The following is a 27,941-nucleotide window of genomic DNA, read 5'->3' as shown; positions in this document are numbered from 1 at the left end:
TACATATAATACAGCAACCGGAAAAACGTGAGGTGATATCAGCTTCACTAGGGTCGGACGCAGCAACAGACACAGAGTTCAGCGGTACTCCTGGAGGGGGTAAGCCGATAAAAGGACTCGGGTTGCCCGTCGAACCAGGACCCGGAGGGGACAGATTGGGCCGGCAGCCAGTTCACATACAGCAGCAGGGCCACACAGATATTGCGTACAATAAGAGGCGAAGACCCCGGCAGGGTCAAAGTAACTCAGAGTTCCCATACAGACTCCGGTGACAGGACTGGTTGTAAATCCTTTTTTGTTAAAGTAAACTGGTTAAACGTTTCAGTGCCTCAGTCTTTCATTTGGACAATAGCCATCTATCCAGGATTGGGATCATCACCGCTGGGAGAACCTGCTGCTGATCAAGTAAGTGCCTGTTCCCTCACGATACCCTTTACACTGTGCATTGCCTGAGGCCACAGCACCGGGTCAAGCCACCCGTGACACCCCCCTCAACAGACAGACCCCATTGGTCCGGTGCTGGGTACCCCGGTCTCTTGGGCGTCACATATAATGCATTCCATAGTAATCCATTATGTATAATGCACCCCACAGTCATCCATAAAGTGTAATGCACCCCCATAGTCATCCATAAAGTATAATAGACCCCATAGTCATCCATAAAGCATAACAGACCGTATAGTCTTCCATAAAGTATAGTACACCCCATAGTCATCCATAAAGTATAATAGACCCCATATTCATCCATAAAGTATAATGCACCTCCACAGTCATCCATAAAGTATAATGTACCTGCCACAGTCATCCATAAAGTATAATGCACCCCCACAGTCATCCATAAAGTATATTGAACCCTCACAGTCATCCATAAAGTATAATGCACCCCCCACAGTCACCCATAAAGTATATTGCACCCCCATACTCATCCTTGTACTTGTGTGGCTACTATGCACGCATCCTCTGGCAAAGCTGGCAGCTGTCTTCGATGGGAGAGCGTGATGTCACTGCTACGTGCCCCGTCTTGTGCATATCGACATCAGCTGCTGGCCTCTGATTGGCCGCCAGCATGTATTGTGGCGTGTGGACCCGATGTGTCGTGCGCCGCAATACACTTCAACTTGATGTGCATCCAAGAATGCACATCCAGTTGAAGTTTCTGCTGGTGTCGGCGGGACCATTCTGGTTGCTATCCATTTGAATGGCCAGTATGCAAATCTACATTTTTGAGCAAAGATAACAGCTGATCGCCTACTATTTTGAACAGTGGTTGTCCTCATGAGACACCTTTATAAGCAAAGAACAAAAGAGAATGGCTCAAATGGAGCACAAAATTAAGCATCCTTCATTCAAATATTTCATAAACTAAGCAAACATTTCACAATCCAACATGAAAAACATTTTTTTTTTGCTTTTTTTTGCCATGTTCTAGTAATAGAGAACCCACAATGTGAACCATATGACAAAGCACTGCACTAATAATATTCCCACAGTCGTCTCGCCAGCTATCCCTGGGAAGTGTGCGGAGCATTTTAATTTGTCTTTTAATTCAATTAATTACCAATGTCTTTCCGAAATGACTGCACAGAAAGCAGACCCAGTTGGACACCAAAATACTAAAAAGTGCCACACTAAACAGCTCGCTCTGGGCAGCAGACCAGTCCAGAGATGCCGAGTCAAAAACAATATCCTCCTTTATTCCTGTCCTCTTAAAGAAGAAAAATCTGTTTCTAAACCTGATGTTTACACATGACTTAGTCTAGTCTCATAAAGAAGGTAAAAAAAAAGCCAAAAATTGAGATGGCAGGAAATACTGGACACCATGTTCCCCAATACAACATTCATGACTGTACTGTACTAATATTCATGAAGACCTGCTGACCATGCAAGATTGAAGCACACTAGACACGTGCAGGAGATCAGACCGGCACTGGGTTAACATTAATTTTCTGTGAGAATGACTTCATTTTCTGGAAGAATTTCATGGGTGCCAACACGTTTGGCCATGACTGTATGAAATAAAACAGTCAGTCCTTGCTGATATTCTTGCAAAAGACTTTCCGCAGAATCTGTGGCTGTCATTTTCAACACTGTGGTTTACCACCGTTAGGAAAGTGAAAATTCTAGATAAGAAACTTGTGAAGAGATGTCAATGTACGTAGAGCAACCATCTTATTCATAAGTCCAAATTTATGTTTTATGACGATGCTTAATTGACGGTCAATGTTAACTCCTACATAGAAATCCAAACATAGAACAATTCTACACATTCAATACTAATGAGAATGGATGTTACATAACATGCTTAGATTTCCCATGCTTTACTTTGGGCTGGCCATATACATCTCTCCCAACCTGATGTGGAGAGAACAGGGGAGCTCTAAATTCACAAATGTGACGGTTGCTGCAGAACTGTCAACCAGCCGGTTTGTTAACCTTCATTAACTGAACAATCAAAGGCAGAATACTCAGCTCCTTTGTTTCCAGGCAATTGCTGAACTGTAATTTGCAGAATCACTTAGCCCCCATATTACACTTTCATCCACTGCAGTTGACTTCTACAAAGAGTCCATCCAATTGTATACCGAGACAAAATCAGTGTTTTCCTTGCGGGAAAAGATTAAAAGATTTGCCTAGAAACTCTTTTCTACAAGTTCTTTGATATTAGGGCTTGCTTAACAATGATTTGACTTCATAAAACCACAGTCATCAGCCAATAACCAGCTGGCTTATGACTTTGTTGATTATATCCTTGACACTGGTATTGTCGATGTTTCCGGAGGGATAACCCAACTTATTATTATCCCAATTAATTAATAACACCGCCCCCTTAATACCCACAAAAATAAAACGAAAACATCATAACTTCTTTGGATAATTATGGCCACAGCAGCCTTTATTTAAAACAAACATACAATGATAATAAATATATAACACTCTGAGAGGGGTCCTTGAAGCTCCAAAATCTGGTGATTATCAAGCATACAAAAGTGAACATAAAATATACCATAAATTACTCCCAGTCGTTACCCCACTGGCTCGGGAGCACCATAACCACAAGGGTTCCATTGTTCACGTAACTTTCTGGGCATCCAACAAACCCTTGCCAAAACTACCCCAAAAAAATTCACCGCATCCAAAACTCTATTTAAAATTCCGAATAGAGGAGTCCATATCCAATGGATCCCCCAGACTAATTTATAACCAACTTCAAGGATTCCCCCATTAAAGACACCATGGCCCAAAAATTGCCCCCAAAAATTCCACAGCGAAAACATCACAAGTATCAAAAAAGGGGCGGGCGGCCGGGACTATTCTTGACCCCTGTGAGCAGGAACTGAGTGGGCCCCACCCCTGACCTAGCCTCCCCTAATATGATGCCCCCTTCAACCCATTGTCACGTCGGCCTACGCCCACGCCGGGGGGGGGGGAGGTAGCTCTGCTCTGGCCTTTACTTTAAGGTGAGTGCAAATTAACATGATGGACTCTGCACCAAAAATACAATATGGATCATTGATATCCTCTGCAAAATATGATCTAAAATTGAATCCTCCATTGATTCAAATGTTATTATTTTTTATTTATATAGCACCATTAATTCCATGGTGCTGTACATGAGAAAGGGGTTACATACAGAGTTATAGATATCATTTACAGTAAACAAATTTACAATGACAGACTGGTACAGAGGGGAGAGGACCCTGTTCTTGCGAATAGAAAAAGGTTCCCTTCCCTTCTCTCTAAGTGGGGGACAGATGCACCATCCAGCACATTCCTAACCAGAAATGTACCCACGTCTAGAGAAATCACGATACAATACAAGATACAATGCAAACTCCTACTCCTTAAACGGGTTTTCCGGCCATAGGCTACAAGTCTGTAGTTATCCTATGTGACTGAACACTTGTGAACCCTCACATCACGTGCACTGTGAGCTGTGAGGATTCTTCGATGCTGGTGCCGGGAGCGGACGGTCATGTGACCGCAAGTATGTGATTTTCATACTTCCATCTATAGTCCAACTAGACTTGTCCAGCCTCGCTCAATACACTCACGTGACGGCATGTATGCAAGTCACATACAGTACTTGCAGTCACGTGGCCATTGCTACCATAGTGTGCGGGATTCACAAGTCTGCAGTCACATAGGGTGACTACAGACTTGTAGCCTAACACTTTAATGCCAAAATCCACATGAGATAGTTTGGGATTGGCTTCTCTTTATAACTTCATTTTGACATCAGACTTAAAGCCCCATACACATTAGACTAAAGTTGGCCCGAATGCGCCTATACACATAGACTATTGCATATGGGAACCTCCTCATTCTTCCTTAGCAGACGATCAGAACACAGAAGTGTCCAACCACTGGATTTCAAATGCCAGTTCATCTGTTCCGTGACGACATAAGCTTCTGCCAAAGGAGTTTAGCAGCGGCTTTTTGATAGAGAGCACATGATCTCCATACATAAATGCGGAGTACAGTTGTGTGCATGCCCAACATTCAAACTCAGCATAAAAGTAGGTCAATGAGATCTGCTGGGGCCAAAATATCTTTCAAGTAATTTGCTCATCCACTGATTGAACCTCTTAATTTTTACTGCGGGATTAAAAAAGCGTAGTTTACCACCGTATGCTATATTATTCTTCGGCGGCCTACTTATGTGTACCGAACAAATAGAAGCCAATATGACATTTTGGCTTCTGTCTAACAACAGAGCCCAGTGGACATGTTAGTGTCTATGTAAGGAGCTTTCCCAGCATAACTAAACAAAGACAAAAACACCATACGAACATAGCCTAACTGAGTCAATCCTGCCACTCGGCACAAGTGTACAACAAGACAATAAGGAAAAAATACTGCAATTGCTTAGTTATGCTCCAGCGCTCAACATGTTTGCTGATCACCTTCCTCTGCGATACTCCTTTATTCTTTTTATGCTCAGAAGTTAAAACCTAGAGGGAAATCTTAATCCCTTCAAACGCTTCATCAGCTCAATCTTGTCAACGGCACAAAGCCTACAAAACATCACTGAGGGGGACGGGATCCAAGATTGTTAAGGAGATAAATTATCAAGCAAAATGATTTCGGTGCCTGGACTCTCCTACTAGAAAGATTCATCATAACAGTGAAACCATGGAGGCCGTGGTAGAGGTGAAGCCAGGTTAGCTCTCCTAATGTATAAATAATACAATGCAGGATTGAAATTGCAACCACATAAATGGCAGGATGGTTATGGGCTGCTGTTATCTGCATGAAAGCTGAATTTTGTAAGGAAAATATAAAAAGTCTGATGAAAATTGTTGTCCCCATTGTCCACCACTATGAGGCGGCCATGCTGACTTCTCAGTATTTGTAATGGTACTGTAGGTCAGTGGTCCCCAACCATTCTTACCTTGAGAGCCACATTCAGCCTCGAGAGAGGGTCGCTAGCGATAGCCACAGCCTCCTCCCCTTAGAAGTAATATTAAGATCCCACTCCTATACCCTTCCCCCACAGTAGTGACATCCAGACATCTACCACTACTGGCATTGTGACAGTCAAAGCTTCCCAATAGCTATCCCACCAAGGCAGCATACACACAACTAGAGGTTCCCACCTTACCGCCATTTGGTAATCTCGGATCCAGCACTCGAACAACAACACTATCGCATTCAGTGTCAAGCACCCCTCTAACTGACAGGATCATCCTACCTCCATCTTACCATCCTTAATTTATCTTCCCAACCTTTAAGCCTTTATATTTGCAGCTAGATATGTTCTTCTCTGCAGTGTTACTCTCAAAGGCTAACATCTGGAGATGTCCTCTTTATAGCTGATTGTTCGACCTGGTGCCGACAGTCATGAGCAACACATCATGGTCCCACAAGCTATAAGTGGCTCCCGAACCACAGGTTGGAGACCACTGCTGTAGACGTAGACTGTCAATAAGAGACAGTTTGATTTTTATTCCAATCTAAAAGTGTACGTGACTCCTTTGTCCAGTTTTGCAATATACTATAAGATTTATGGGTTTCTAGCTGATTATGAGTCATATAATGTGCAAAAGAAATCAGGAAGCTTTCTTTTATCCTCTATATACTGATATATAGGAACGCCTACTAATATATGCATGAGAAATATCCAAACACCATAACAATTGTGCCGCGTAACAGTTTCCCATTTTCTACAGATTTCTTTAGCCTTCTCGGGTTGAAGGCACATAACAATGCTAGAAGCTGACTAACCCCATCAGCATGTCATGGGCTGTGCATTCTCCATAGGTTGAATGCACAGTGCCTGTCCTGTGACTCAGTCGCATTCAGCCTATGCTTTGTTTCTTTCTATGCTATTATCAGCTCTTTTCAGGGCTCATGCTTAGTTATGACGTTTTTCTTTTTTTCTTAATCCTTCCCAGCACAGACAACAAAAGCCGCAGCTTGCGCCGTCCTGCTGAGTTTCTACACAAGTCCAGCTGCGCCTTCCCTCCGCTGACACCCATCTGCTGTCAATACCAATGCCAGGTCTGGGTGGCAAAAGGCTAAGCAGATGCTAGGCTGAAGTGGCAAAATGTCCTAGCCGAAGGGGAATAATGAATTATTGGACACTTAACAACACCAGAGGCCTGTGTGCAGCAGAGATGAATTTGTTATTTTACCACTTCTCTTGTGAATAATTACACACAATCTGCAGGGATATCTCCACGTGACGTGCCAATTGGTAAAGTATGTGTGTGTATAAGAACATATATACAGCTCTGGCAAAAATTGAGAGACCACTGCGAAATGTTCAGTTTGTCTTACTTTTCTCTCTATAGGTATATTTTTGAGTAAAATGTAAATTGTTCTTTTATTCTATAAACTACTGACAACATGTCTCCGTCGTTCCAAGCAATAAATTTTGTATTTATTTTCTGAAATTTAGAAATGGTCAAAATAACAAAAAAATGCAGAGCTTGCAGACCTCAAATATTGCAAGAAAAAAAAAAAAAGTTCATAATCATTTAAAAACAACAATACTAACGTTTTAACTCAGGAAGAGTTCAGAAATCAATATTTTGTGGAATAACCATGATTTTTAATCACAGCTTTCATGCATCTTGGCATGCTTTCCACCAGTCTTTCACACTGCTTTTGGATGACCTTATGCCACTCCTGGTACAAAAATGTAATCAGTTCTTCTTTGTTTGATGGATTGTGACTATCCATCTTCCTTGATTACATTACAGAGGTTTTCAATGGGGTTCAGGTCTGGAGATTGAGCTGGCCATGGCGGATTTGATGTGGTGGTCCTTCATCCACACATTGATTGACCTAGCTGTGTGGCATGGCGCATTGTCCTGCTGGAAAAAAACAGTCCTCAGAGTTGGGGAAAATTCCCTGAGCAGAAGGAATCAATTGTTTTTCCAGGATAACCTTGAATGCGGCTTGATTCATACGTCCTTCGCAAAGATTAACCTGCCCAATTCCAGCCTTGCTGAAGCATCCCCAGATAAACACCTGGTCATGTAATGGTTAGATGGAGATCTGGAGAGGTGTACAAGCCACAGTGTCTTGCGGCCTCTGTGAAACTTGGTGGAGGATCAGTGATGATCTGGGGATGCTTCAGCAAGGCTGGAATTGGGCAGGTTAATCTTTGAGAAGGACGTATGAATCAAGCCGCATACAAGGTTATCCTGGAAAAACAGTTGATTCCTTTTATTCAGTAACATAGAAGAAACACAAACAGGATCCATTTTATTCAGGTGATCTGTGGGAATAAACCATGTCACAAGAATGAATTCTACAAATTGTTACTTGCTATGAATGCCATCCTACCCCACCATGAGAACCAAGGTTACCAGCAATCCCACAACATTCTTCTGGAGAACATTCAGCAGAGAGAGATAATGTAACAAACCATGAAATAGGGAGAAAATGAAGACTTCAAAGACAGTACGCTTTAGTTATCTGTTCATATATATACTTATTTTATACTGATAAAATCTTTTTTCTTTCTTTTTTTTTACCTGTTTTAGTGCACAATAGTGATGAGCGAAGGTGCCCAGGTAAGGGTGTTATCCGACCATGCTTGGAGGCTAACCAAGTTTCTTCGGCGTACTTGAAAAATATGTTCGAGTCTGGTGCCTGCATGTCTATTCGACAGCCGTTACAGCTGTCGAAAAGCCACGAGACATGAAGCCACGGGGACTCGAACATATTGATTAGCACCCGAGCATGGTCGGATAACACCTTATCCCAGCACATTCGCTCATCACTGGTGCAAAATCATCATCAACCAACAAAGCCCCAATAACAATTTGCTAAGGACACCAACACAAACCTTATGGCCCATTTAGGCAACACAATGCGTGACTTCTCCATTTAATATTTCAACTGATATTGATTTATGGCAAATCCTATGGTGTACAAAATGGCAATGACCCCAAGTTAATGCAGTGTGTCCTTATTCTAGGTTCACATAGATGTCATGGGCGTGTTATAAATGCTGGTGTGAAGGGACCATGAGGTCAATGTCTGTATGTTTACCATGCTAGTAGTAATGTGAGAGTTATGCTCGTTACGTGAATGACTATAGTAATGTCAGCCGCAATTATGCTGACGGCTAAAATACGTCCAATGTTTTTCTTCAGAAACCTCCTACTGCAAACAATCAACCATGCCGTGTACGTGTTTATTCTTGTCAACAGGTTGCACATTTATAACCTGGAGTCAGTTGTCAGAAGCAATATTTTAAGATATTATCATGGCATATTTCCATCTCATAGGACATGCCGGTCTTAGCATAGGAGACTCAGATGGCATGAATCCATCATTTTATCATTATTTGTATCCATAGAATGCGCTTGTCCGAAAAAAGTTGTATGCAGATGAATTTTCAGCTTGGTATTATCCCTAGTCATTTGGTAAGTCTCCATCTTTCTTCAGAGACTCAGCACTGGACTTGGGGAGGGTGAGTAATGCACAGTTTCTATTTAAAGTAAACTGGGCCTAAGGACAAGGGTTTTCTGAAACTGGAAAACCCCTTTGAGCATTAGTTACATGAAATGAAACCACTGTAATCCCTGTAAGTGCTATTTACCGTATATGTTCCCAGAAAATCCCTTTTAAGTCTCTATTTCAGACATGTCGTCTAGTAGAAGCATAAAATAAAATCTATCATATCAATGAGCCAGATAAACTATGTCGAGGTTAATTGAAGTTTTCTGCAGTTTACATTTCGTTGTAAACCCATTGATTACCATTCAGTTCTTAGGCTACATATAGTACAGTAGGGCTGTAACTAACCATGATATATATACTGTGGAGTGACATAAATAATAAAATCCCCTTTAATAAAGCAGGATGTGTTCGGGAGCGCTGCTCTATAAACAAAGTCAAGGAAATTAACCAACCGGAAGCAACTGATGAACAAAACTTGAGCCAGATCCTTTCAATTCCATGATGCATGCCCCTACAGAACGCAATAAACCTTTGCCCCTTTCCTGCTCCACAGGGCTCATTTCATCTACACAGAAGTAATAGAACAAGCTCCAATTTAGTTATTTCCTTCTTTCTGAGTCGTGGGCAGACAGAAACTAAGCCGGAAACAACAACTCTTCCCACGTTGTAAAAAACAATTTTTGATTTTTAAAAAAAACATTTATAGATTTTAACAATAGAACATCCATCCTGTGATATATTAGAACAATAGCACATATATCTAATGATATACAGGGGTATCAAAACCTGCATTAGTTTGTGTCAGGTGATATGATAATGTGTATGGGGGCTGCCCGACTCTACACTGATAAATTAAGTCTCAAAATAGAAGGATCAGATTACCAATCCTTTTGTCCCTTTGGATATAGGCTGCCACCAGAGAAGTTAACACAAACTTGACAGGTGATACAGGCTGCCCAAATCGTGGGCAACATGTATCAGGAACTGGCTTTATGAACTCTGCCATGGATGTTTGGCTCTGAAACACTGTGCCATTTTCTTTAAAAGCCGCTGTCACTTGTGGGAGAGACGCTGGTCTCCGCATACACTGACAGTGGGCTCAGTTGCTGGTTTGTTACTACTGACCTGAGCGAGTGCGCTGTCATTGTGCACAATAAACAGTGCACTGCTCGCAGTGACTAACTAGCACAGCCCTTGAAATGAAAGTCACCGATGACGATTCGTTTCAGGGAGGGGGCAGTGACTGCAGTTTCTACCCCCTGATGGCGCTTTGTTTCAGGGAGGGGGCAGTGACTGCAGTCTCTACCCTCTGATGGCGCTTCGTTTCAGTATCCAATCGTCAACTAGGATTCTCAAATAAAGCGTTATCAAAAAGGAAGTTGTAAAAAAAAAAAAGCAGTTAGTCTAATTAGAGTAGAATACGGAATTTTTAATTAAAGTATATTAGAAAATAGATTAGATTATGGCATCAAATATAAATGATTTAGGATGAAAATTAGAAAATTAATTTGTAGTTCAGATCACCCTAAGTTTTCATTAGTTGTGTAAGCTGGAGACAATCCCGTTAATTCACAAACAAGAGCTTTTTTTGTGATTGCAGCCTGGATAGTATTTCATGGGTTTATTTTGGGACCTGTCATACCCCAGTGATGTGGAGCGGATGCCACTAAGCAGCTTGTAGCGGTAGAATAAAGTGGTAAACTGACACATTCTCAGATCCCCTATTCCAATCACACATGGACGGCATGGCATCCTAGCACTCCTGCACGCTCCAAGGTCACGGAGCAGCTGTTAGCACCTGGATATTTCATTCCCTCTCTTAGTACAGGAACAGACATCTGCTGCAGGCGACCATTGCTAAGAGCTAAAGAGCTAAAAACCTTGTGCCGTGTAGCGGACATGAGAAGTGCTTGGCTTCTCATGTCCGCTACACGGCACAAGGTTTTTAGCTCTTTTTACAGTTTTGTATTGACGTGTCAAATCCAATACACCTTCCTTTGGAACTATTCATTATAAAACCAGAAGACTGATATATAAATGTTGCAAACATTTCATATCATCTCATGGAGCCAAGTAAGGCTACGTTCACATTTGCGTTGTGCGCCGCTGCGTCGGCGACGCAACGCACAACGCAAATAAAAACGCACGCTAAAACGCTGCGTTTTGCGACGCATGCGTCCTTTTTTGCCGAAATTTGGACGCAAAAAAAATGCAACTTGTTGCATTTTCTGCGCCCAACGCTTGCGGCAAAAAAAAACGCATGCGTCGCACAACGCAGCACAACGCATGTCCATGCACCCCCCATGTTAAATATAGGGGCGCATGACGCATGCGTCGCCGCTGCGGCGCCCGACGCAAACACGCAAAACGCTAATGTGAACGTAGCCTTAGTCTCCAGACCTATCAGAACGCTTTTCTGGAGAGCCATGGAAGGATCCAGCAGATGGACCAGGTAGTTTAGACTGTCTCAGACCTCTGAAATCTAAAGACATTTGTATTTTTCAATAATTAAAGTCATTGTAGGCGTTGTGACATAAATCGCTTTACTTTCCATGTTGTGATGCGTGATTATAACCGGCTGCAACTTATCATTATTTCAAATAGCTTGAAAATTACGTTGAAAATTTGGTAGGACTCCATAGAACGTGCTGTAAAAAATGCATTACATACGGAGAGATGGTATGTGCAATGGAGATAAGGCTCCCAATGGCTAGGTCAGTGGACACAAAGGTTTCATGCTGGACTTAAGGATATTTCTATCAATTATTATATATTGTTATACATGAATCAGGGAGCAAAACCAGCTCACCCTTAGAGTAACTGAACGGACAAGACGTGGCATTCCATATAGCTTGTAGCACAAGACAAGTAGGTCCAGCACTCTTCTGAACATAAAATATTTATGACTTTATTGTCCACAAATTAAGATCCAGTTTAGGCTACTTTCACACTAGCGTTAACTGCAATCCGTCACAATGCGTCGTTTTGCAGAAAAAACGCATCCTGCAAAAGTGCTTGCAGGATGCGTTTTTTCCCCATAGACTTGTATTGACGACGCATTGCGACGGATTGCCACACGTCGCATCCGTCGTGCGACGGATGCGTCGTGCTTTGGCGGACCGTCGGGAGCAAAAAACGCTACATGTAACGTTTTTTTGCTGCCGACGGACCGCTTTTTCCGACCGCGCATGCGCGGCCGGAACTCCTCCCCCACCTCCCCGCACCTCACAATGGGGCAGCGGATGCGATGAAAATCTGCATCCGCTGCACCCGTTGTGCGGCGCAAACAACGCTAGCGTCGGTAACCTCGGCCCGACGCACTGCGAGGGGCCGAGCCCGGCGCTAGTGTGAAAGTAGCCTGACCACCATTAATCTGACGAGTTTCGAACAAGCAAATATTGTTAATCATAGTCAATGAATAAGAACATTTGTTTGCTCGAAACGCGTCGGTTTATCTGTTGCTGGTCTGGGTTGGATTTTAATTTGTGAGTGGATAAAGCTAAAATATTATCTTTAGAAGAATGCTGGATCGGACCTCATTTTCTTCTGCTACAACACAACAAGGGATACAATTTCTTATAATATAGCGATGATAGATAAATAGATATAGAATAGATAGATGGAAAATTACAAGACAGATGGGCGGACAGATAGATAATAGATAAATACGGTAGATAGATATGAAACATAGAGAGATACAATAGATAGATGGATAGATAGGAATCCCCCCAAAATAATTTTTATTATTTTTATGCTGCTCTAATATTTCTCTTGATAGATAGATAGATAGATAGATATGAAACATAGACAGATAGATAGATAGATAGATAGATAGATAGATAGATAGATAGACAGCTAGATAGATAGATATGGGATAGATAGATAGATAGATAGATATAAGATAGATAGATAGATAGATAGATAGATAGATAGATAGATAGATAGATAGATAGATAGATAGATATGAAACATAGACAGATAGATAGATAGATAGATAGATAGATAGATAGATAGATAGACAGCTAGATAGATAGATATGGGATAGATAGATAGATAGATAGATAGATAGATAGATAGATAGATAGATATGGAGATATTATAATGTTCTAATACAAAAGCTACCTTAAATAACAGATAAAAAACACATTTGGTGCTTGGCCGTTAGAGACTTGTGTGTAAATCTAGACAGAAATGACATGTTTTTCTTAATTTCCACAAGAAATCAGGTTAAGTCACCACGGTTCAATTGTCCTGTAAATGGATGGAAGTGACCGTTGAGGTCACAGATGGTACAAGGTCCAGACTGTAGAGAGCTGACAAAAACAACAAAGAGACCAATTATTAGGTGATTGTTCCAAAGGCACAGAGGTGACCATGGGTAAACATTGGCTGGGATGGACATTTCAGCTGCTCCAATAAATCAATGAACCTACAACAACTGAAGCTTCTCATTATACAGCAATGCAGAAGAGACTCATATATTCAATAGAATTTCCTACATTTTTGTAAATATGCAAATTGCATCTTCTGTAGATACATGTGGCAAAGTCAGGTTCGCCCATGAGTAAAATTGCTCTTTGTCATTTTATGGGACACTTGGAAAACACAAGAAAGATACATAATAGGTAGATGATGTAGCCACAGAAAGGATCACTATGACACAAAAATATTTAGAATTGAAAGTCCTCAGTGGTTGATACCTTTTAATGGCTAACTGTAAAGATGGTAACAAATTGCAAGCTTTCGAGACTACACAGGTCCCTTCATCAGGCACAGACTAAAACAAATTCTGAAGAATCACAAATTTATGCACAACTGCATAAATTAGTTAACAAAAAAACAAAAAACGAGATTCGGCATATGTGCCTAGGGGGCCATAGACTATAATGGCGCCTAGAGAGTGCATGTGTACTGTATAAATGGTTCCTTTAAAGCCTGAGATATTATGGCATTGGTTGAAGTCCGAGCCAGTTGGTCCAAACTGCCCCCTTAGGATGGGGACCAATGCCTTCATGGATCTCATGGGCAGAATGGTGCAATGCAGGGGATCCGTTGTATCAGGCAGAAGAATGCTGGGCACCTGTGCAGGTAGGTGACATCTTGTTGCGTGGCCATACCAGAAGCAGATGACCAGACATTTGTTATCACAAAGACATTAAGGCCATGTTCACACTTTGCGTTTTTTACCGCGGAACCGCGGCAATTTTACCGCTGCGGGTCCACTGCAGTTTCCATTGCATTTACAGTAACATGTAAACCCTGTGGAAACCGCAAACCGCTGAGCACATGCTGCGGGAAAAACCGCGCGGGAACGCAGCGGTTTACAACCCGCAGCATGTCACTTCTTTGTGCAGAATCGCAGCGATTCTGCACCCATAGGAATGCATTGATCCGCTTACTTCCCGCATGGGGCTGTGCCCACCATGCGGGAAGTAAGCGGATAATGTGCGGGTTATACCCGGGGTGGAGGAGAGGAGACTCTCCTCCAGGCCCTGGGAACTATATTTGTGTAAAAAAAAAAAGAATTAAATTAAAAAATAATGATATACTCACCTCCCAGCGCTGTACGCAGCCGTCCGGTCTCAGGTTTTCTATGCGACCAGGACCTGCGGTGACGTCGCGGTCACATGACCGTGACGTCACGAAGGTCCTTCTCGCACAGCATCTTTGGAACCGGACCGCCGCCTGCAGCGCCGAGGAGATCGGGATGTCAGAGGATGAGTATATCATTATTTTTATTATTTTTAACATTACTATTGATGCTGCATATGCAGCATCAATAGTAAAACAAGTGCAGGAGTAACCCGCAGCGGAACCCGCAACACAAACCGCGATAAATCTGCAGAGATAACCGCAGCGGGTTTGTCCCGCAGATTTATCAAGTCCGCTGCGGGAAAACCCGCGGGAGAACCCGCAGCCCCCTTCCTACGTGTGAATATAGCCTAAAACTTACCATCCAATGTACATATCAAAACTTAATAATAAACAACACTCCAAAATCATATTAGTAGATGAGTTGCGGTATAAATCTGGGCATCATAGGGAACTTATACAGCACCGGAAGCCCCACTGGAGATGGGTCCATTTGGGATGAATACACCATCTGCATAGCTTTATAGAATATGTCAGAGAACAAACAAAGATGGAAACATATTTCTTGTGATTTTACAGAGATATGTGAATCTCCGCTGGAATATTCTTGTTGGCCGGTGAGCGGTAACTTAAAACCGCCCTTTCCCAGCCCACAAAACAATACACTACATTGACTTTGCATTACAGGGCCGTTTAGAAGTTAATTTGGCTGATAGTTCTATTACTTCTGTTTGATGTGGTTAATAGACTTTAACTTCTAAGATTCAAAGAACTATAATTAATCTGTGCATGATTAATACGTGTAGACCATGTTCTCCTCTACCGAGAAGACTGTCCTCCAGCCAGGCACATCCTGGTGGGGATAATACAAAACATGCATATTCCATGGTCAGAGTTTATTTTTCTAATACACATGCTGAGGATATTTATCTGCCGTTCTTTCACTGCTACATTCTTCATGTGTTAGGAGGGTAAAGGACTCCAAATCCCAATCTTTATGGAGCTGGGATAATTTCCTGCACCTGTGAAAATACATTCATAGAAATCCTAGACTTTCTAGAGGAGGGGTCCTGTGGTCAAGGTATGCCGGCGAAGCCTTCTGCCAGGGGCGCCTATCTGACACTAGGGGAGCCTGGCTGAATTGTGGTGTCAGCTGCTCTCCACACGTGACCGCCCTTTGGTTTTTGTTGAGCTCAATGACAATGCACCAGTCGGATTCACCCTTATCAGCTTTTAATTACATTTACAAGTTAAAGGGACACACGGGATTGTCCCGGAATGGGTTAACATGGGATGGGAAGTTGTGATCAAGTTAAGGACATCTACCAAAGAAATACACACGTATATACAATTATGTCTTCCAACTTCTAATTCAGATATCATGACGTGATCACTTCTGGGCAAATTCTTGATTATTTATAGCGGACATCATGCAGTCAACTATACCTTACCGCATGGCTACCATGTTGTGACTGGTAAGATCCCAATCCTCAATCTTAGGTAACAATTCTGTACATTGTTGAACATTTATTTTAATAATCTGATAATCATTTACAGACAAGATCATACATGTAAGGAGTTCTTCTCTCAAGTCCATGATCACAACTTTTCATAAGAACACTTCATTAATGGTGACAGATGTACCAGCGTTGATAACAGGGTGTTGGGGGCGCGAGTGATCAGAATACTGTATGCACACAAACTACCGCTGCAGCTGATCAATATCTTTGGTGATAAAAGAGGGATTTAAGAATATATAAAACAAGAAGTCAAAAGTTTGGTTGAGATCCAGTTCTTGGCATCCATCAGCTGGTTCACAAAGCAGACCGCATAACTGCAACTCCGGCCAGCTGGTTCACACAGCAGACCTCATAACTGCAACTGCGGCCAGCTGGTTCACACAGCAGACCACATAACTGCAACTCCGGCTAGCTGGTTCACACAGCAGACCACTTAACTGCAACTCTGGCTAGCTGGTTCACACAGCAGACCACTTAACTGCAACTCTGGCTAGCTGGTTCACACAGCAGACCACTTAACTGCAACTCCGGCCAGCTGGTTCACACAGCAGACCGCATAACTGCAACTCCGGCTAGCTGGTTCACACAGCAGACCACTTAACTGCAACTCCGGCCAGCTGGTTCACACAGCAGACCACATAACTGCAACTCTGGCTAGCTGGTTCACACAGCAGACCACTTAACTGCAACTCTGGCCAGCTGGTTCACACAGCAGACCGCATAACTGCAACTCCGGCTAGCTGGTTCACACAGCAGACCACTTAACTGCAACTCCGGCCAGCTGGTTCACACAGCAGACCACATAACTGCAACTCTGGCTAGCTGGTTCACACAGCAGACCACTTAACTGCAACTCTGGCCAGCTGGTTCACACAGCAGACCGCATAACTGCAACTCCGGCTAGCTGGTTCACACAGCAGACCACTTAACTGCAACTCCGACCAGCTGGTTCACACAGCAGACCAAATAACTGCAACTCCGGCTAGCTGGTTCACACAGCAGACCACTTAACTGCAACTCCGGCCAGCTGGTTCACACAGCAGACCTCATAACTGCAACTCCGGCCAGCTGGTTCACACAGCAGACCTCATAACTGCAACTCCGGCCAGCTGGTTCACACAGCAGACCTCATAACTGCAACTCCGGCCAGCTGGTTCACACAGCAGACCATATAATTGCAACTCCGGCTAGCTGGTTCACACAGCAGACCACATAACTGCAACTCCGGCCAGCTGGTTCACACAGCAGACCTCATAACTGCAACTCCGGCCAGCTGGTTCACACAGCAGACCATATAATTGCAACTCCGGCCAGCTGGTTCACACAGCAGACCTCATAACTGCAACTCCGGCCAGCTGGTTCACACAGCAGACCATATAATTGCAACTCCGGCTAGCTGGTTCACACAGCAGACCACATAACTGCAACTCCGGCCAGCTGGTTCACGCAGCAGACCTCATAACTGCAACTCCGGCCAGCTGGTTCACACAGCAGACCTCATAACTGCAACTCCGGCCAGCTGGTTCACACAGCAGACCTCATAACTGCAACTCCGGCCAGCTGGTTCACACAGCAGACCATATAATTGCAACTCCGGCTAGCTGGTTCACACAGCAGACCACATAACTGCAACTCCGGCCAGCTGGTTCACGCAGCAGACCTCATAACTGCAACTCCGGCCAGCTGGTTCACACAGCAGACCTCATAAATGCAACTCCGGCCAGCTGGTTCACACAGCAGACCTCATAACTGCAACTCCGGCCAGCTGGTTCACACAGCAGACCTCATAACTGCAACTCCGGCCAGCTGGTTCACACAGCAGACCATATAATTGCAACTCCGGCTAGCTGGTTCACACAGCAGACCACATAACTGCAACTCCGGCCAGCTGGTTCACGCAGCAGACCTCATAACTGCAACTCCGGCCAGCTGGTTCACACAGCAGACCTCATAACTGCAACTCCGGCCAGCTGGTTCACAAAGCAGACCTCATAACTGCAACTGCGGCCAGCTGGTTCACACAGCAGACCACATAACTGCAACTCCGGCTAGCTGGTTCACACAGCAGACCACTTAACTGCAACTCTGGCTAGCTGGTTCACACAGCAGACCACTTAACTGCAACTCTGGCTAGCTGGTTCACACAGCAGACCACTTAACTGCAACTCCGGCCAGCTGGTTCACACAGCAGACCGCATAACTGCAACTCCGGCTAGCTGGTTCACACAGCAGACCACTTAACTGCAACTCCGGCCAGCTGGTTCACACAGCAGACCACATAACTGCAACTCCGGCTAGCTGGTTCACACAGCAGACCACTTAACTGCAACTCCGGCCAGCTGGTTCACACAGCAGACCTCATAACTGCAACTCCGGCCAGCTGGTTCACACAGCAGACCTCATAACTGCAACTCCGGCCAGCTGGTTCACACAGCAGACCTCATAACTGCAACTCCGGCCAGCTGGTTCACACAGCAGACCACATAACTGCAACTCCGGCTAGCTGGTTCACACAGCAGACCACTTAACTGCAACTCCGGCCAGCTGGTTCACACAGCAGACCGCATAACTGCAACTCCGGCCAGCTGGTTCACACAGCAGACCGCATAACTGCAACTCCGGCCAGCTGGTTCACACAGCAGACCTCATAACTGCAACTCTGGCCAGCTGGTTCACACAGCAGACCGCATAACTGCAACTCCGGCCAGCTGGTTCACACAGCAGACCTCATAACTGCAACTCCGGCCAGCTGGTTCACACAGCAGACCTCATAACTGCAACTCCGGCCAGCTGGTTCACACAGCAGACCGCATAACTGCAACTCCGGCCAGCTGGTTCACACAGCAGACCTCATAACTGCAACTCCGGCCAGCTGGTTCACACAGCAGACCTCATAACTGCAACTCCGGCCAGCTGGTTCACACAGCAGACCTCATAACTGCAACTCCGGCCAGCTGGTTCACACAGCAGACCACATAACTGCAACTCCGGCCAGCTGGTTCACACAGCAGACCACTTAACTGCAACTCCGGCCAGCTGATTCACACAGCAGACCGCATAACTGCAACTCTGGCCAGCTGGTTTACACAGCAGACCACATAACTGCAACGCTGGCCAGCTGGTTCACACAGCAGACCACATAACTGCAACTCCGGCCAGCTGGTTCACACAGCAGACCACATAACTGCAACTCCGGCCAGCTGGTTCACAAACCAGACCACATAACTGCAACTCCGGCCAGCTGGTTCACACAGCAGACCACATAACTGCAACTCCGGCCAGCTGGTTCACACAGCAGACCGCATAACTGCAACTCCGGCCAGCTGGTTCACACAGCAGACCACATAACTGCAACGCTGGCCAGCTGGTTCACACAGCAGACCACATAACTGCAACTCCGGCCAGCTGGTTCACACAGCAGACCACATAACTGCAACTCCAGCCAGCTGGTTCACAAACCAGACCACATAACTGCAACTCCGGCCAGCTGGTTCACACAGCAGACCACTTAACTGCAACTCGGGCCAGCTGTTTCACACAGCAGACCACATAACTGCAACTCCGGCCAGCTGGTTCACACAGCAGACCACATAACTGCAACTCCGGCCAGCTGGTTCACACAGCAGACCACATAACTGCAACTCCGGCCAGCTGGTTCACACAGCAGACCACATAACTGCAACTCCGGCTAGCTGGTTCACACAGCAGACCATATAACTGCAACTCCGGCCAGCTGGTTCACACAGCAGACCACATAACTGCAACTCCGGACAGCTGGTTCACACAGCAGACCACGTAACTGCAACTCCGGCCAGCTGGTTCACACAGCAGACCACATAACTGCAACTCCAGCCAGCTGGTTCACACAGCAGACCACATAACTGCAACTCCAGCCAGCTGGTTCACAAACCAGACCACATAACTGCAACTCCGGCCAGCTGGTTCACACAGCAGACCTCATAACTGCAACTCCGGCCAGCTGGTTCACACAGCAGACCACATAACTGCAACGCTGGCCAGCTGGTTCACACAGCAGACCACATAACTGCAACTCCGGCCAGCTGGTTCACACAGCAGACCACATAACTGCAACTCCAGCCAGCTGGTTCACAAACCAGACCACATAACTGCAACTCCGGCCAGCTGGTTCACACAGCAGACCACATAACTGCAACTCCGGCCAGCTGTTTCACACAGCAGACCACATAACTGCAACTCCGGCCAGCTGGTTCACACAGCAGACCACATAACTGCAACTCCGGCCAGCTGGTTCACACAGCAGACCACATAACTGCAACTCCGGCCAGCTGGTTCACACAGCAGACCACATAACTGCAACTCCGGCTAGCTGGTTCACACAGCAGACCTCATAACTGCAACTCCGGCCAGCTGGTTCACACAGCAGACCACATAACTGCAACTCCGGCCAGCTGGTTCACACAGCAGACCACATAACTGCAACTCCGGCTAGCTGGTTCACACAGCAGACCACATAACTGCAACTCTGGCCAGCTGGTTCACACAGCAGACCACATAACTGCAACTCCGGCCAGCTGGTTCACACAGCAGACCACATAACTGCAACTCCGGCCAGCTGGTTCACACAGCAGACCACATAACTGCAACTCCGGCTAGCTGGTTCACACAGCAGACCACATAACTGCAACTCCGGCCAGCTGGTTCACACAGCAGACCACATAACTGCAACTCCGGCCAGCTGGTTCACACAGCAGACCACATAACTGCAACTCCGGCTAGCTGGTTCACACAGCAGACCACATAACTGCAACTCTGGCCAGCTGGTTCACACAGCAGACCACATAACTGCAACTCCGGCCAGCTGGTTCACACAGCAGACCACATAACTGCAACTCCGGCCAGCTGGTTCACACAGCAGACCACATAACTGCAACTCCGGCCAGCTGGTTCACACAGCAGACCACATAACTGCAACTCTGGCCAGCTGGTTCACACAGCAGACCACGTAACTGCAACTCCGGCCAGCTGGTTCACACAGCAGACCACATAACTGCAACTCCAGCCAGCTGGTTCACACAGCAGACCACATAACTGCAACTCCGGCCAGCTGGTTCACACAGCAGACCACATAACTGCAACTCCGGCCAGCTGGTTCACACAGCAGACCACATAACTGCAACTCCGGCTATCTGGTTCACACAGCAGACCACTTAACTGCAACTCCGGCCAGCTGGTTCACAAAGCAGACCACATAACTGCAACTCCGGCCAGCTGGTTCACACAGCAGACCACATAACTGCAACTCCGGCTAGCTGGTTCACACAGCAGACCACATAACTGCAACTCCGGCCAGCTGGTTCACTAAGCAGAACAGGGACAGAGCTGTGTTGGAAACGGGAGAAGGCAGCAATGGATAAGTATTTCATTGCATACGCTCACCACAGGCTCACAGTGCCTTCAAACAGCTGATGCCAATAAAAATGCGCAATATTTAAAAGGTTAGATGTCAATCTGCAGCAATTTGGACTGATTTAACCAACATTATATGAATGCATTTATGGTGTAAAATTAGCCCAATGTGTTGTGTAATACATCTTAGCGGGGTTTCACACTCCCAAGTGGATCCCAAATGATCAGATACTAGTAAAAAAAAAAATCACAATCTCCTAGATCAGCATGAGCTCCTCACCAATACACCCCACTCTGTGCTTTCGATTCAACAATACTGTCACATCACCACTGCAGCCAATCACTGAGCTGAGGGCATCTACGCCAGCAGATCCGCTGCGTTCAATGGTTGACTGGAGAAGTGATGTGCAATGTCAACGTGATGACACCGCTACAGCCAAAACACAAAAATGAGCAGCAGAATGAAGAAAGCACTGGACCTGGTAAGGGTGAAAACTATCTCATTTGTTTTTTTACTAGTATGTGATCAATTGGGGACTACTTTTTTAAAAACCCTTTTAAATTACGGATATTTACCAAAATATTTAGAATTGAGAGTCCTCAGTGGTTGATGCATTTTAATGGCTAACTGAAAAGTTGGTAACAAACTGCAAGCTTTCGAGACTACGGAGGTCCCTTCATCAGGCAAAGACACTGGCTAACACGGTACAAAGATATATATATCTTTCCTGTATCAAAATGGATATTTACCAGTAATATGAGGCAAAACTATGCAATTTATTGATATATGTGGTGGTTTTCCATAGTAAAAATATGAATGCATATGACCTATAGTCAAGCGTATAACTCTACTGAAAAGTATGTGCCTTATATTACTCAGCTATGTCAAAAATGTATCTGAGAACAAAATATTAGGGAAACAGGCTACCAAAACATGATCCTGCTATTTCAGCTATTACTGGCATGTAGCTGAGTTTCCATCACTGTGCTGGCAAGATCATTTAGTTTTCCTTTTAAACATGTTAATTTGTGTATTTTTCAAAAGATAATGATTTGCAGATTTCCGGAGAACCTCACCCGATCCCAGGGTGAAAATGTCACAACACGGCAGCACAGTGTAACTTCACCTTTAGATAACCTAGAAGAATATTTATTATTTCTATATTATGCTTGCTTACATAGCACCAACATATTCCGCAGTGCTTTAAATTAATTTAAAAAAATGCATGAACAGCAATTCAGTTTTATTATAATTATTGCACCCGATAATTGTGGTAAAAACAAATCTGAGAGTCAGAAAAACAGATACAAATTCACAGCAAATTAGCAAATGCAGCGTCCCAAAACAATAACTTTAAATTAGGGAAGTGCCATGTAAGCATTTTACTAATCTAACCACATCAGCTCATCACATGTGTATCCAAAAAGACAAGTACATGTATTGTATTCCAAACGTATGGCCGACCTTGACATCAATTACAATGTTGAGTGATTACATAAGGTTTGTAACATTTGTACTATTCCCAAAGAAATGCCAAAAACAATAATAATACCACATGCCAGATTAGATCTAGTTGGTGAAATAAAATATTGCAAAAATCCGGACAAGCTGTTTTTCCGAAAAAAAGCTTAAAGTTATAGCTTATCTCGTAGCCAAGGTATAGCTTCAAGTTCCCTGATTCCGGTGCTAAACCTATACATAACCACCCCCCACCCATATTGCCAAGGATGACTTTATACTATAAACACTAATATTTTTCGACAGGTATCCCTTATATCCCTCTAAACTTAGGTGACGGGATAGCCTGTGGCCAGAAAAGTTTGATCTTGACTAGAGTTGAACGAATATGTTCGGAATCAGTCACCAAATCTGAATTTCCCATATTCGTGCCATCGGTTCCCGAACATATTCATTTCTACTCCTATTAACTCCAATGAAGTTAGGCTGTGTTCGGCCAATATTGCAAAAACAATATTCGCCGCTAATCATAATCAGAACCGAATTTTGAAAAATGTGCTCAACTCTAATCTTGACTTCAAATGCCCTTAATAACACAGCCCTTGGTGTTTTGACCTGACGGGTTTTTTTTTAAGGCCAGCCCAACTATATGAATCATCAAAGAACTGGACTTTTTTATGGCCATGTCTACATATAGATGGAGACATAGATATGTCATATGCTGTAATCTAGGTGAGCGCTTTAATTAACAGGTGACATAGATGTAAACCTTATATAGGTAGTAAGGTACGCAATAATTAAAAATAGTCTACAACTGGGTGTGCTTGCACATGGGTGTGTATCCACTGGATGAGGTACACAAGGACATAATAATATGATTGACAGTATTGGCAGGGATGGGCTGAGCAAGAATAAGTCTTCTAATAGGAGAATTGTGCTTGCAAATTTAATAAGAATGATAATTATATAAGCAATAATGAGACTAATAACAATAGCTGTGCCAATAGTATAGCCATATTATGTAACGATGCACTATTGTCAATGATTCATCCCATACAGAAAGAAATACAAACATTGCACCTAAGTAACCTGAGCTGAGGAGGTGAAAGGGACAAAGGAAAGGTTTACTTACGGACTGGCACCTTCCTGTGGTCCAGGTTTGAAACAGTCTGGTGAAGGGATGCCAAGCGGCGCTGCAGGCGGGCACTGCGCTGACCCAGGGTAATTGCTTGACCCTGGATGTTGGTAAAGATGTCCTCAGCATGGCAAGAGAGATTAGAAAGCTGGTGGATAATTTGCACCATAGAATGAACATTGACTTCTTGTAGTGAGGTGAAGACAGAAATTGATGCATCTCGGGGTATTTGCCCATCACTTGTACCCACTCTGCACAGCTTAGTGGGCTGTACTGTCCTCAGATGAAAGGGCATCACACAAGCTGAGGAATACCAATTACTATGAAAAGAATTTTCAGGAGCCCAGGTAAATCCAAGTAACCTGAGTCTTCCACCTTCAGATCCTACTACCAGGCATGACAAACAAATGAAGATCAGCTGTAGTGTAAAATAAGGTCATATGGCTATTGTTAAGGTGTGAGACATCCACAGCACAAGCTGGCACACTGGGTCACCAGTACCCTATTGTGACAGTTAGGAAAACATCTTTCATTTGCATTCTTAGCACATATTGTTGAGGTATCCTGCTTAATAAAAAGAGGCAGCGATCATCTGAGGGACATAAATCCAAAACCTGACTTCCAGATCCAAAGCAACACAAAGAAAGTCAGATAAATCCAGTGCAGAATAGATGCTCCTTGTAATAAAAACTCTGTTCTATATCCATGCAGCAACTTCTAGTGTCCTCTCTAATTCCAGGGATGCATCAAAGTGTTCCAGGGATCAGGCACACAATGTTATAGGGGGTCTTCACAGTACGGCAGCGACCACAGTCCTAGTTTCTCCCTGGAGACTGGTTTGAAAGATACAATAGACAAGCAGACAATATCCCTGAGGTTCCCTTTAGTCCCAGGGATGCAGCATAGACCTGGGTCCCTCCAGTCCTAGGGATGCAGTAGCACCCTGGTTCCCCTCTAGTCCCAGAGATGCAACAAAGCCCTGGTTCCCCTCTAGTCGAGGTATGAAAAGGAGTTCTTGGTCCTCTCTAACCACGGGGATACAGTATGGTCCTGGTCCACTTTGGTCCCAGAGATGCAACAAAGTCCTGTGTAACGTCTAGTTCCAGAGATGCAGCAAAGTCCTGGTTACCCTCAAGCCCAGGTATGAAAAGGAGTCCTTGGTCCTCTCTAACCCTAGGGATACAAAATAGTCCTGGGTTCACTTAAGGTTCTGGGGATGCATGAGAATCCTAGGTCCCATATAGTCCCAGAGATGGAGAAGAGTCTTGGGGTCCCAGGGATACAAAATAGTCCTGGATTCACTTAAGGTTCTGGGGATGCAGGAGAATCCTAGGTCCCATCTAGTCCCAGAGATGGAGAAGAGTCTTGGGGTCCCAGGGATACAAAATAGTCCTGGATTCACTTAAGGTTCTGGAGATGCAGGAGAATCCTAGGTCCCATCTAGTCCCAGAGATGGAGAAGGGTCTTGGGTCCCAGGGATACAAAATAGTCCAGGGTTCACTTAAGGTTCTGGGGATGCAGGAGAATCCTAGGTCCCATCTAGTCCCAGAGATGGAGAAGAGTCTTGGGTCCCCTCCAGTCCCAGGGAAGCAGCAGACTGCTGGACCCCCTTTAGTCCAGGGATGCAGAGAAGTCCTAGGTCCCCTCCAGCCCCAAGGATGCAGAAGAGTCCTGGATTCCCCCTAGTCCCAGGGATGCAGCAGACAAGACAGTCTATCCAGGCAGCTGCATGGTGCAAGCAGGGAGGTAGAAGAGTGAGGAAGTCAGTGCATCTTCAGAGTGGCTTGAACTTTCACGATCTGCTAAGAAAAAGACAGCAGCAGTGAGGGAACTTGGCAGCCCAGCCGGTAAGGCACAGCCTTGTGTTTCAAACGAAACAGGAAAAGAGCCTCTTTGGAGCCCTCCTCCTCCTCCTTCTCCTCCTCCTGTGTGTACAGTCTGCAGCCTCCTAGGGAGGGGAGGCAGGAGGAGTGCTCAGACAGTCCAGGGTACAGCACAAAGGAGACCTCACCAGACACCTGTGGATCCCTCAAGTGTTTGCACAGCAAACTGCAAGGTCCTGACAGCAGTGAACTATGAATCAGCAATGTTCTGCTGCCAGAGACATGTTCTTTACATTACTCTACCCAAGATGGCAAAGTCACACACATATTGGGGGCTCTAGCCACCAATGAAGCTGTAATGATTGGGCTCCCCTCTGTAAATGCTGCTAATAAGGTGGTCAATACAATCCATGTACTGATGTAAATAAACAAAGTAGGTTCTTGGCTGCTACCTGCTAAAATCTATTGTCCACCCAAGATTTTTATCTTGTAAATGTTATGTAAATATCTGCATGTCTATTTCTATTTTACCAATATCAGAATTTTTTTGCTGATGAAATTCTATGTACACAGAACGATCGTAATCATTTTGTGCTCACAGGGATCCGGTCAAACTAAGCAGGCCATCAAACGACTATCGATGGGATTGTGAGAAGCCAATTGTCGATCATTTAATGGCTACAGTCGGCAGGTGTAAATGCACCTTTATTTCTTATTCATTAGGTTTTTGTTATTGTTTAATTGCCATTGCAGTCAGAACATAACATAGAAACAAAATTAATACATACCCTTCAGTAAGTACATAGTCCTAGTACATGTAAATAACAGAGGGTACTTAGAAAACACTGTGCTTGATAATAAAAAAAAGCATAAAAAACTTCACCTTGTGTCAGAACAAGGTAAGATTGAGGTCGTCAGATACAAGGTCAGGTTGAGATCGTCAGACACAAGGTAAGATTGAGGTTGTCAGATACAAGGTCAGGTTTAGATCTTCAGACACAAAGTAAGTTTTAGGTTGTCGGTTACAAGGTCAGGTTGAGATCATCAGACACACGGTAAGATTGAGGTCGTAAGACCCAAGTTTAGGTGAGGTTGAGGTCGTCTGACGCAAGATAAGTTTGAGGTCGTCAGACCCAAGTTTAGGTGAGGTTGAGGTTGTCTGACACAAGGTTGAGGTTGTCAGACCCAAGTTTAGGTGAGGTTGAGGTCGTCTGACGCAAGGTAAGTTTGAGGTCGTCAGACCCAAGTTTAGGTGAGGTTGAGGTCGTCTGACACAAGGTTGAGGTTGTCAGACCCAAGTTTAGGTGAGGATGAGGTCATCTGACACAAGGTTGAGGTTGTCAGACCCAAGTTTAGGTGAGGTTGAGGTCATCTGACACAAGGTTGAGGTTGTCAGACCCAAGTTTAGGTGAGGATGAGGTCATCTGACACAAGGTGAGGTTTTAATATTTGAGGTTAGGACCCTTCCAATGGGGGTACGTCTTGTTGAGGTGGGATACGCTTTTTTTGATTAAAAACAGAGTAATTACCCTATGTTATTTACAAGCACTATTACTAATTACTTACTGCAGGGTACATACTCATTTTGTTTCTATGTTAGGTTTTGTCTGTTAAAAAGCCACAATGCGAATGTGTTTCTACACGTTGCATGTATACTATTTTATGCTCCAGCTCATTTCTCTGGTGTTGCCAGAATAGTGTAGCATGCCGCACCACTCTAAACAGCTAAAACCATACAATTTATTTCGAAGAGATATAACTTTTTTATTTTTCCATTGACATAGACCCATGAGAATTTTTTTTCGGGTGGAACAAGCTGTAGTATTTATCTACACAATACATTTCATTATACACAGTGCTGAAAAACTGAAAACAAAATCCAAGTTGGATGAACTGGCTAAAAAAATTTATTCCACTATTGTTTTACGGTTTTCATTTTGCAGAAAAAAAAATAATCAGAATTTTGTAAAAAAAAAAAAAAATGGTTGCTTTGTGTTGACAGCCATGGGGGCTTTCAGCTGGCCCTTGGGTGCCATGGTAATCCATCAGTACCCCATGATTGAGATGCGAGCGGAAGATAAGCAGAATTGTCAGAATTTGCTAGT

The 27,941-nt window shown here is 44.3% G+C and overlaps 1 protein-coding gene across 2 annotated transcripts in view; it reads right to left on the bottom strand.

The window, feature by feature from the left end:
* Positions 1-25,877, bottom strand: part of NHSL1 (NHS like 1) — a 265,624-nt gene extending 239,747 nt beyond the window's left edge. Inside the window, exon 1 of one of the 2 annotated variants that reach the window (XM_069725945.1) lies at positions 24,011-25,877. In XM_069725945.1, coding sequence (XP_069582046.1) covers positions 24,011-24,308 — 298 coding nt within the window. In that variant the 5' untranslated portion in view covers positions 24,309-25,877. The remainder of the gene's footprint in view (positions 1-24,010) is intronic. The other variant, XM_069725943.1, reaches the window with a different exon arrangement.
* Between the last annotated feature and the right edge of the window lie 2,064 nt (positions 25,878-27,941).

The sequence above is a fragment of the Ranitomeya imitator genome, chromosome 5 (assembly GCF_032444005.1).
Source record: "Ranitomeya imitator isolate aRanImi1 chromosome 5, aRanImi1.pri, whole genome shotgun sequence".
Lineage (NCBI taxonomy): Eukaryota > Metazoa > Chordata > Amphibia > Anura > Dendrobatidae > Ranitomeya > Ranitomeya imitator.
Note: the sequence above shows the minus strand (reverse complement) of the source record. Positions and strands in the feature narration are given on the sequence as shown.